Raw genomic sequence first — 12,351 nt, forward strand, 5'->3', positions numbered from 1 at the left:
TCTGTCTTCAGAATCAGTATTCTACAAACCTGATATTTTTGACACTCTGTCCACTGTATCAAAATCACAACAGAAACCAAACCTGCATGAAATAGTCCAGGTCAGGTCTTATCAAGGCTTTGTAAAGAAGCAAAATGACTTCCTTATCTTTACAATGTCAAGGTCCATTTCAGCATTGCAATTATACTATGAGTTGTCTTTACAAATTTTGCTACATGACCCTTTAACTTCGACTTCCTGTCTATACTAAAACTCCAAGATCGCTAGCCTCAGTTTCTTCTAGCATAATTCCATTAATATAATATGACATTGGATATTTAATCACACCAAAGTGCATGATCTTTCATTTATTAACATTGAACTAATAGCCATCTTCACATGCCCACAATTCCAGCCTATTCAAATTATTCTGCAATTACTGAATATCAGCAGCACTCCTGATTACCCTACCTATCTTTGCATCAGCAAATAGCTGATGTTGCCTATCAAATTCTTCCCGATGTCATTAATATACAGCTTGAATAACAATGAATCAAGAATGATCCTTGAGATACACCACTGGTTACCTTGAATCTTGCAGATTCATACCCATTATATACAATTTTTTAATATCTGTCACTTGGCCATCCATCCTCTTATCCATGCCAATAGTTTATAATCCAATTCCATATTCTCAAATTTATGCAACAGTCTTGCATGCTATTTTCTGTCAAAAGCCTTAGCAAAATCCAAAAGTATCATGGTATCCTTAGCAAAACCCAAAAGTATCCATTCCTCTCGTCAAACTCAGTGGTAAGATTATTACAGAATGTGAGCAAGATGCTAAAACATGACCTTCCCTTAATAAACCAATGCTGTTTGTTGCAAAATAGAGATTCTCTGTCAACCCATTTCTGAATGCAAGCCCTAACCAAATTTTTCAAAAATCTTCACCACTACCACTCCCAAGATACTGATTAGTTGATAATTGGATAGATCAGTCTTTGCACAACCCTTGTTCGATGAGATTACCATACATTCTTTCCACTCCTGTGGAATCTTCCCTGTTCTGAGACTCAAATTACCATTTTGTAATTTATAACCATTTAGTAGATATATGAAATTAATTAATGGATGAAATGATATATATATATATATATATATATATATATATATACACACACACATACATACACACACAAAATGGCCTGCATTTCAGATCAGGACATTGATCAGTAAGAAAATGGATATCAATGATAAAGAAATTAATGCTGTTATGCTGGAAATATGAGAATTCCACCCTAAAAAGGCACTGTTTAGATGAGCAAATGTGAATAACCTAAGTAACATGAAGGGAGGAAGAGTTGTATAAGAGAACTGACAGGAATGAATACCAAACATGTTCCTAATTGAAGGTAAGATTCAATTATTCTCATTTCTTGCTTAATTTTTGCTCATTGGTGGAAGACCCAATTCTTCCATCCATCAATTGCCATCCAAACATTAACTCTGGATTTGCAGATCTGGTGCAAGATGCTAATAAAATGAAAAATATATAGTTAATTTGCTACAGGACAAAAGGAGAAGGGGATTCAGAGAACTGATTATGGTATAATTCAAGTCATTATAAACACTTAATTTTAGAGCCACACTGGGCAGAAAAAAAAAAAGCCCAAGAAAGAAAGGCAGTTCAAAGGATTGCTTACAGGACAATCACAACAGCACATGGACAAGGTCAGGATATTAGATATGATCATAGCATTAGATACCTGATTTAATTAAGAACACCATGCACAACTAACTTTGGGAGTAACAAGAAATGTGGGTGTTTTAATTAGGGAGTATATGTTGAATGACAGGGTAGGGAATTATTACTAGCATGGGCAACAGCTTGCAGATGATGGTGCCAGATATCTCAATCGAAAGAAAATGAAGAGGAAAAAGTCAATAGGTATTAAGGGAGAAAAAAAATAAGTTTCCTAGAGTTTGAAGAATCAATTGGTTAGTGAGTTAAATGAGTGAATGTCCTTATACAGCAAGACATTTATAAAAAGAACGTGGAGACTTTTGGGAGAGGATGGATGAGCAGGCTAACAAGTAATATAGAGCATCTGCTACAAGAGCAACAAACATGGTAAGGAAAATGAAATGAGGTTATGAGAAGCAGCTCATGGCTTCTCGTAACCTCATTTACAAATTCCTCATTAACCAAAGGAAATCTTAACAAAGACAACTGCAGTGCGGTGAAGAACAAAATTGTTGTATAAGATTTAATTTTGATTTAGTTCAAATTATGGCTAAAGAAATTTAGACTGGGGCCAGTATATTATATCTGTTAACTGCATGCATTTTCTTAAGAGTATGCCTGTTTCACAGGATGACAATGCAGAAGAATAACTAGAAAAAATAGAGTTGAACTGTTGAACAATCATTTATGTCAAATATGTTTTCACTACACTGCAGAGAGAGATACTGAATTGTTTACAGATGTGAAGCTCAGAAGGGTTATTAGTAACTGTACCAACAGACTGAAAAGGTAAGGCAATGAATGGAGACGTCAGTTTAATGGAACTCTGTGTACACTTTGAAAATCTGGAATTCACAGAGGAGAGGTTGCATACTCTAGTGATGGAATTATACTAGAGATGACAAGAGGTCTTGGAGTGATGGCAGAGAGAATTTTTTTCTAATCTAGAGGACATACAGTGTGGTGAAGAAACCTTAAAAACCCAGAAGATTGCTGTAAATATCAAAAAAGTTGTTGACCAACAGAAATAAGGTGGGAGTTCTACTGTATAAATAAGGCCCCAAAACATCTGGAATAAGACCATTGCTGCTTAGCTTGTATGTTGATGATACTGACGATAGTTTGAATGGGAATATTCAGTTGTTTGCAGATGCAACATTTGGTAGAACTATAAGCAATAGAGCAGATACTGTGGCATTATGAGAGAATTAAATAGGTTGAGTGAATGGGCTTGGGGAGGAAGGCCAGTTTAATGTTGCAAAGTGTAAGATTTTAAAATTTGGAAAATAAAGATGGGATACACAGTATACAACTGGTGGGAATATGTTGAAGGAGGTGGAGGAAATAAAAGATCTGGGAGTGATGGCGAATAAGGACCTAAAATTTATAGGCCAGCATGATTAATTCCGGCAATAATGCAGAGGGCGACTTTTATTATTATTAATACATGACATCTCCAGGGAGTCCAAGGACTTATTGATGGAGGGCACCTACTTCACAACTATCCATCTTCACCACTCAATTCACCAACTACAACAAATTGCAACTACTTTCATCTACACCAACACCATCTACCACTGCACCACTAGTATTTTCACAGACAATCACAAACATCCATGCCCGCAGCCTTTTGACTGGAGAGCAGAGAAGCTAACCACTCGGCCAACCAGGCCAGCAACTTGTAGAAGGAAGGAGATTATAGTTACATTATATAAGGCCTTGATCAAGCTACTTTCAAAAGGATGAAGAGTTACTGGAAAGGGTCCAGATGAAATTGATTATTTGGAATGTGATCCAAACCATTATTTGGATTATTTGGAATGCTCACCATTCCAAACTCGTCTTTGAAATGGTGAGCATGAATGATTGAGAAAATGCAATTTGCAGAGTAGTGAATAAGAAGAGAAATATAACAGACATATAAGTTGGTAATGGGCTTTATCAGATTAATGTGGAAGAGATTTTTCATAGAATTGTGGAATGGAGAAGAACAGGAAGTCATCCTTGGAAGCTGTTTAAGGGTGTTAGTAAGGAGTGAGAAACAGATTTTTTTCATGGAGAGTGGTAACTACAGAGAATGTGAGTACATTTAAGGCACAGTATGACAAGCTGTATGTGTGTGTGAAAGGGGGAACTTACATGATGTCAAATTCAATGGAGGTCTAATGATAATTATTACTGTGTCATGATCTGGTCACCAGGATTTGAATGGGATGAAGAAATTTTGGAGAGGGGTACAAAGTAGATAAAAATTATATCAGGACTGCAGAATTTATATTATTATTACATGACACCTCCAGGGAGTCCAAGGACTCATTGAGGGAGGGCATCCACTCTACAACTCTCCACTTCCACCAACAATCATCATCAACACCAATGCCATCTACCACCCACCACCAGCACTAGATTTTCACAGACAATCGCAAACATCTATGCCCACAGCAGGATTCAAACCCACAGCCTTTTTGGCTGGAGAGCAGATATGCTAATCACTCAGCCAACCATGCCAAATGTTGAATATCAGGATTGTCCGAGGACATTTAGTCTGAAGCATTTGGTGGGCAGAGATATAGGAGTATTAGGATTGAAATCTTTAGCAGTTGAGAGGTAATTATCAGGTGGATAAGTCAGATTTTTCATAGGGAGAAATGTAAGCAGTGTATGAGTAAAGAGTGATATGAATTTATCTAAGGCAGACCACCTGCAATAAGTTTTAAAATTCTTAGGAAAGTCCAGAATAACTCATCCACAATGTTAAGGAATGTCCTACTCTGGACTGTATCTCATGAAAAATTTCTATGGGGATGATTTCTTAGCACTTACATTACAAACGGCATGTGCTCTTGGTTTACTGTCAATCTCTTAATTACTTTTTTTTAAAAATTGATATTGAGAAATTTTACCTTTTTTTATATTGAAATCTGAAGAACTCAATTTAGTTTAAATTATACATATTTAGTCATACAATACTTAAAAATGAGACTTTGTGGTTACGAAACCATCGGTACTTTATTAATATAATCCTGCCTACTAGTTTCGCTAGCGACTGTCTAGCTTTGTCAAGGCTGAACGGTACACATAAAAAAATATGAGACAATACAGAAACATTGCTAACTGTTAGGCAGTTAGGTTTGAAGCTATGTATGACAATGCGTGCATGTGTTGAGAAGCTTCAGTCAGTATCATGGATATGTGTTGTATGCACACGCGTTACATGATTTTTTGCGTATTGTAGTTCTGTTAAACTGAGTGAGTTGATTAAGTTTTTCCATATATCTTTCAGTATGGCACCCTTGTCACGCATAGTTTCAAAAACTTAACTGCCTAACAGTTAGTAATGTTTCTGTATTCTCTCATTTTTTTTTGTGTGTGTACCGTTCAGCCTTGACAAAGCTACAATCGTTAGTGAAACTAGCAGGCAGGATTATATTAATAAGGTACCAATGGTCTCATAACCACAAAAAGTCTAATTTTTAAACTCCATGTAGCGTTTATGGTTCTAGTAGCTTATCACTAGGTTCACTAATATGGCATAAAGGAAACAAACATGGAAATCTGCTAAACATGTGATTTTGAATGGGCTAACTAGAGCTGCATGCCTCTAAAGCAAAGAACCAAAGTGACATAACTATTAGTCCTCTCAACCACTAGGACTTCAGATGTTCTGATTACAGAACATTGCAAACAACACTTCAAATTAGGTAGAAAGAAGAGAAAAAATATCTTGATAAAGAGGTAGAATGGAAAAGGACTAGCACCACAGCTGAGCAGGATTGTTGATATCATTATAAAAGCATTAACTTAAAATCTTTAAATCAAAAGATTTTTCTTTTTTTTTTATACATCATATTTTTATCTGGCATTCTAGTATCAATCTTCCATTAATGAAGACAGTATGGTTGCCACTTCCAATTAGATTGATTGGTCATTTGTATAATCCAATCCAATTATATTTTTATTTCATATTTAATTAAATTAAAACTGTTTAGGAAATTCATGGAAAACTTATTCTTCATTACAAATTAATCCTCCCTCCTGAATACAAGCTGTTTAAAAGAAATTTTTTATTGTTATAACAAGAATAATAATTCCTCTAAACTGTTAGGTCTTTGATTACAGAATGTTAAAAATTTAATGAAGCAAACAAAACAAAACATTCTTTTAACAAGTAAAGATTTCTATTATTATTCAAGTAATGTAGCTACAGAATGTAAAGAAATATTGCAATGAAATTCTGATCTGTAAATTGAGTATTGGCAGACTATGTGGATCACATTAAGTGGCATTTATGAAGCTGCTTAGCGGTGTCAATTTAAGTCTCTTGCAGACAGTAGACTGGTCTTGCAAGTTAGCAAAACTTCAGGTGTCACTGAACTATTTATTCTTGTGTTAAACCACGGAGAAATGCTTTTACTTGAAATATTACTTGAAAAAGACAGATGTGAACAGTCCTTAAGGTATTTGATGTTAGATGTGCTATGATAATACCTTTGTCTTCAGTTATTTTGCAACAATTACAAGATTAAATAATTCATTTTTTTTTAAATAACGAAACCTGTGGTGAAATCATAATCACAGTGAAAATTATTTAATTGTAAATATTTCATCCTAAGTATCTCAGGACATCATCAGTACAGTAGTTTAAACAATAGGAATAACACACAGTTAGGACACATGATTACAATAGAATCTCATCAAATGTGCGTAACGTGTTACAGAAGTAAAAAAAAATTTAAACCGCAGAAATCTGGCCTCTCTCAACACAGAATTGAAAATCCAAGCCATAGGATCCATTGGGAAAAGTCTAAACTTTTACATAGATCTTTTATATAAACATGAACATTTATATAAAGAAAGTTCTGAAGCCCTACTACACAGACCAAATTTAAACCGTAATGACGTTCTTACTATTCCTAAAGTATGGGAAATTGTCATACAAAATTGTGTAAAATAATTAATTATTATTATTATTCAGGCCTCCATGGAGTCAAAAGACTATTCGTGGGAGGTCCTTCCTAAGAACATAAAGTCTGTCAAGACTCATTGAGGGGAGGCCCCCCCCTAAGAAACACAAAGTCTATCATACCACTCTTTAAACTCATTGACCGTTCTCGCTCCCACCACTCCATCAGGCAATGCATTCCACGGTTCAACCACCCTCCACGCAAAGAAACCACTCCTTACCCTCTTGCTCATAGTTTCTTTTTGTAACTTCCAGGGATGGCCTCTTGTCATCACTCCTTCCCGCTGTTCAACCAAGCGAAAAATAAATATTATTTATTTATTTTTTTTACTTCTGTAACATGTTATGCACGTTTAATGAGATTCTATTGTAATCATGCACCTAACTGTATGTTATTCCTATTATTGTTTAAACTACTGTACTGATGATGATGTCCTAAGATACTTAGGATGAAATATTTACAATTAAATAATTTTCACTGCGGTTAATACGTGTGTTTCTTTTAATTATAAATAATTCATTGTTAATCTTCTAACTTAAATCAAATTTTTATGTATTTAAAATATCGCAGTTAAAAAAATTAAGAGAAATTAACCTTAGATTATGTGTTAATGTTCTAATATAAATTTTGGTTTTATATAGCTCACTAAAAATGCATTATAAAAACCTACGTTTCTTACTAATCTCATCCCCAAAGTTTAATTATTAGTCATAGGCAAGATGACAATCCCTTCAGTGTTATTATAACCATGTGTTTCAATGAAAAGCCACATGACAATAATAACACACTTAAGTTGAGATGAAAATAAGATCTAAATGGCAGTGTCTGGTTTACAACCACGTTGCACTTCATTATGATGTAAGAACAGTTATGTTGTAAGTCAACAAATACTGTCCTTGTTTTTTTTTTTTAGGCAGCATCATTACTTCCTCCTTTATATAAAGGTACCAAATTGCACACATACCAGGGACACAGGGAACTGGGACACGAGGAAATAATTTCACTGACACAAATACTCTTTTCTCTAATTATTTAGTACTTAAGGCAGCAGGATTTCAGGTGCAAAAAACTCATTTTGATAAACAGCAAACCTTTCAAAAAATTTTTAAATCCATTTCTTATGCAATATCTAGTTGAGTAACATTCATTCCATTGTAATAAAATAAATTTTAATAGCTATTAGTGAAGGTGGCTAGTATTAGGTTAATAACAGAATTTTTCTGTAAAGGATAAAACATGGGTTTTTAAGCAATTTCCTTCTATATTAAAAGAGCATGATAAACGTATTAGACAAAGAAGTGTACTGGAATGCAAAAATAATAAATCTAGATGCAAATGCCTTTGACAAATTTCAACTGGATAAAAATATTAGAGTATATGATAGGAAACTAGCTGGCTGGCTTTGAGTTATATATGGGAGTGAGCAGTATCCTGGAAAAGGAGCACCACTCATGATGTGCTAAAAGCATCTGTTCTAGAGCTATTATTGTTCAACTTATGTTAATGGGAAAAAAAAATGTATATATAGCTGTTTATAGATAATGAAAAGGCGGGAAGATCTATGAATAGTGAAATAAGAGCTACAGCTGTCCATGATTGAATAGACCGTGCATAGATGATTAAATCTAACAATACGTAGAAGTACAACATTTTGAAATGTGCAAGACGACATGCAATTGATGATGCAGTAGGCAGAGAAAATAAGTGACCTGAAGTTAAGAAAGGGTAATGGTAGACAAGGACCCAAAATTTAGGGACTACACTACTAGAAATGCAAGAGAACTGCATTATATTAGATTGTTTCAAATTATAGCTAAACAATTATGGCTAAGAAAGTGGTGTTTGAATAAGATGGCCCATTTCACAGGATGAAAAACCCAAGTTTTCAGGAAGAACCCTCTGCTACCTCCATATGAAGACTGACCAGCTAGCTCACCTTCTGTTGAAATTACTTGAAGGTTCTTCAAGTAACAGAAAGGATTCTCATTCATATGGCATCATTACCAACTAAGGCACCACACTGAATTATAGAAATTATGAGAGGGGGGGGGGGGAAGACACTTCATACAGACTGCTACAGATTCAGTCTACATAAAAACTAAGGTAATCTAGTGTCTCTGGAATATTGGGTATGATGATAGATTCAAGAAATTTAGAAGGCCGACTTGATTGTTGAGTGGATAGCATCCTTGCTCTCCAACCAAAAGGTTCAAATCCCACCTTGGGCATGGATGTTTGCAAAAGCCTGCAAGCTTGTATAGCTCCTTGTTTATAAGACTTGTCATCTGCACAGCCTTGTAGAGATACAAATCCTTCAACTTATGTTATCAGAATAATGCAGAAAAAGGACTTTATAAAGTAGAGGGAAAGGCAAAACAGAATACCATACCTGAAAGTTGTATAAGGAAGGTGATCAATGGGGTGAGTAGTAAGTTTTTTGCTTGAAAATCTCATCCACACACTTGTTAATCTCACTACTCTTACATAACTTCCAGGATGATGCTTGTTCTCTTTTCTCCTGTCAGAGTCTACTATATAAAAATGCCTTTACTGAAATGTTTCTCTCACATCTCTTTTCTTTTTTAATTATCTCTTTTCTACCTCTCAACTAAAAAACTGCAACCTATAAACTTTCATTCTAACCTCCCCAATTGCATATCATCTGCATTATATTATTGGAGAGGAGCATCTCATTATTAAATAATATATAATGGTTACTGATAATGCACTAATACAATTTTTAATAACATGATCCTCCAAAAGTTTTGTTTGGAGAAGTGCTAATGCAGTTAAGTAGGTTATGTAGAAAACAGGTGATCTTTTCTAACAAAGCTAAATCAATTATGTTGCTGTAATCCTCGAGTCTAATACACAAATGCAAGGCCATTTTCAATACATTTTGAATAAAATATTAAAAATATAATTATGAATAATATGATTACTCATACCGCTATCTTTTTTAAGAATTAATTTATTACTGTATAAAATTTATATTAATACTGTAAAAACAGAAGAATTACATATTAACTACAGTCCTTTCTCACTTTCTTTTTTTTTTTTTGAGGAATAATGAACCTTCAGTCTTGACCTATATAGGTCACATAGGAAATAAACCAACAGACAAAAGCTATAAGACACACTTGGACTAGTGACCTAAAAAAAGATTATTGACTTGAATGCAAGTTTAGCTGTTCTTGTGGTCCTGCCTTGGTTTCAATTTCATTTTCAGGTTTTATACTTCCTTGTGTGAAATAACCACTTGCCATACCTAATGAAAGATTACAAACAATAATAGAAAGTTGTTCTAGCATGACAAACACAGAATAAATCTTAAAGAAAGAAATGATGAAACAAAACAAATGCAAACTTACTACTTGGTTGTACTGTCCAAAAATTACTGCCAAAAGTAAGTTGTTAACCAAGAAAGATATAAGGGACTGATACATTATTAATGTTATTAATGAAAAGAAGAATTAGAAGAAAAAAAAAAAAAAAATAATATATATATATATATATATATATATATATAAATAAGAGTTGAGTGAATGACAAGTTTGTACCTGTTTTTGGTAGGGAGATCAAGGCTGTTTGAGTCATTGAGTATATTTCAAATAAATAATATCAAGCTGCATTGCAAAGCATAAGTGAAATGAAAGAAAGAATTAAGCAAAATTGCCAAAAGATTTTATTATAGAAATACAGAGGAAGGAGTAATTATTAGTGTTCATTAGATGAACACTGGTCAAGGAATCTTATGCCAGTTTCAGTCTTATCGAGCATAAAAAGCACTTGGGATCAAATAAGTGCTGTGCAAAATTAATGAAACACACAAGCTCAGAACATTGTAAAAGGAACAAAGGCAACATAAAAGATTACCAAAATAATGAAAAAAAAACAAAAAATGCCAATTGTATAAGTCGTTTTACATATGTATGGACCACTGTACACAAATAAAGTATTATGGATTTCAGGTTGATGAAGAAACATCAGAGAAAATGAAACTGTATGAATATCAACAATTAGTCTTGTAATTCTGCAATGAACAACATTACTTCATTCGATGGATAATGAGGAACTTGATAAATTTTCTAAACCTCATTGCCATCAAATGGGACCATTCCTCTCATACAACAGAGCAGACTGGGATTGTTCTGCATTTCTTATTATTAATATTACTTTAAAATCATGGGGACAACAGATTCACCAAGGTAGATCTCATTCAATCAGTAATATAACTATCACAGTGAAACTCATACTTCATTAATAGAAATTTCTCTCTTTTCCTATAAACCCATTCAACTTTTTAAAGTTTGGCTAATGGTATGCAAGCATTAAATATGCCCTGTTTATTCTGATAATAGTTATCAAGATGTATTACTCAAGAATTTATGCTGATACATTCCTAACCTTATAAACTTTTATTTATTTACTTACACTAGCATCGTAAATATGCTGATGAGGTAAAATATTATTTAATACGTAGTTATTTGTGTGACTCAGTGTTCAGCCTTATTTCGCAGCATGTGCTACAAAATAATCCTGCAATCCAGCAAGTGCTGTTGTTGAGCATCCTAGAGAATCAATTTCTATTGGATCCAAGTAAGCTGTCAGGAACCCACCATCCCTCAGATTGCTATGACGAAAACTTACTTATGACATTTACCATACGATACCACAATTTTATTTTTATTTATTGTGTGCGTGTGAGCGAGGCTTCTTAAACTTTGGAAATTATATAAGATGGATAACTATTTCTAACTTTATAAGGAACTAATACGATTAATTATATAGTGTGCTCGAAATATATACTTTTATATTTAAAATATAATAACTAATCTGGCAACACTTTATTTTTAATATCTAACCTAAATGAAATTATCAAACGCAATCCAAAATTGCAAAAATAAGCCACAAAAATCATCATGCAACTTTACGATCAAATTAAACTAGCGAAAACCGGTATACGTGTAACTAAACTGACAGGTAAGCAGTTCAATCGAACCAGTTAATTCTCAAAAATTGGCAAAACTGTATACAATAAAAATTATATTCCGACTTAAAACTATATACACGTATACTTTTCTTAATTACGGAAAGACTGTTTCATGAAAGTTATTAAGAAAAATCATTAACACGTTTTCATGCGTATAACTTACCACACATTTTGTTGGAAAATTATTACAACTTAAAAAAACTCAGCCACGAGAAACGCGAACGAAATGACGTCTACGAATATATATAGTCTGGAATAACACACTACGACCACACCTCTAAAGAGAAAACGGTGATTGGTGCGTAAACCGGTGTGTGTTTAGCAATGGGGAGGAGCTAGTGGCCATAGAAACGTTCCTCATCAAATGCTATCTGTAGACAAACAACAACCACGTGTACATTTGAAACCTTAACTTTAATTCCGCCATCTTTCTAGCACCTGTCAAACAGCTAATTGAAAGAGGTATGCAGCGCGTCTGCTACAAGGCATAATAAAAATGGAAAGTGATGGTAAATTTTTAAGAGAATGTTAGGTTACGCTGTTAATAAGAGTTCACTAACTAAAGGCATTATACGTTAATTTTTTTCATATTATTTTGTATTAAAATAATATGTGATTTAAAGTACATTTGCTTCCAAGAAACTAAGATGTCAGGTTGCGTAGAGTGG

The 12,351-nt window shown here is 33.7% G+C and overlaps 1 protein-coding gene across 1 annotated transcript in view; it reads right to left on the reverse strand.

The window, feature by feature from the left end:
* LOC150095883 (glutamine--fructose-6-phosphate aminotransferase [isomerizing] 2-like) overlaps nucleotides 1-11,896 on the reverse strand; it is a 240,259-nt gene extending 228,363 nt beyond the window's left edge. The window contains exon 1 of the mRNA XM_090409642.1: nucleotides 11,847-11,896. Within this exon, the coding sequence (XP_090265768.1) occupies nucleotides 11,847-11,853 (7 nt within the window). The 5' untranslated portion in view covers nucleotides 11,854-11,896. The remainder of the gene's footprint in view (nucleotides 1-11,846) is intronic.
* Between the last annotated feature and the right edge of the window lie 455 nt (nucleotides 11,897-12,351).

The sequence above is a fragment of the Typopeltis vanoorti genome, chromosome 19 (assembly GCF_054136105.1).
Source record: "Typopeltis vanoorti isolate ZY-2024b chromosome 19, IOZ_Tvanoo_1.0, whole genome shotgun sequence".
Lineage (NCBI taxonomy): Eukaryota > Metazoa > Arthropoda > Arachnida > Uropygi > Thelyphonidae > Typopeltis > Typopeltis vanoorti.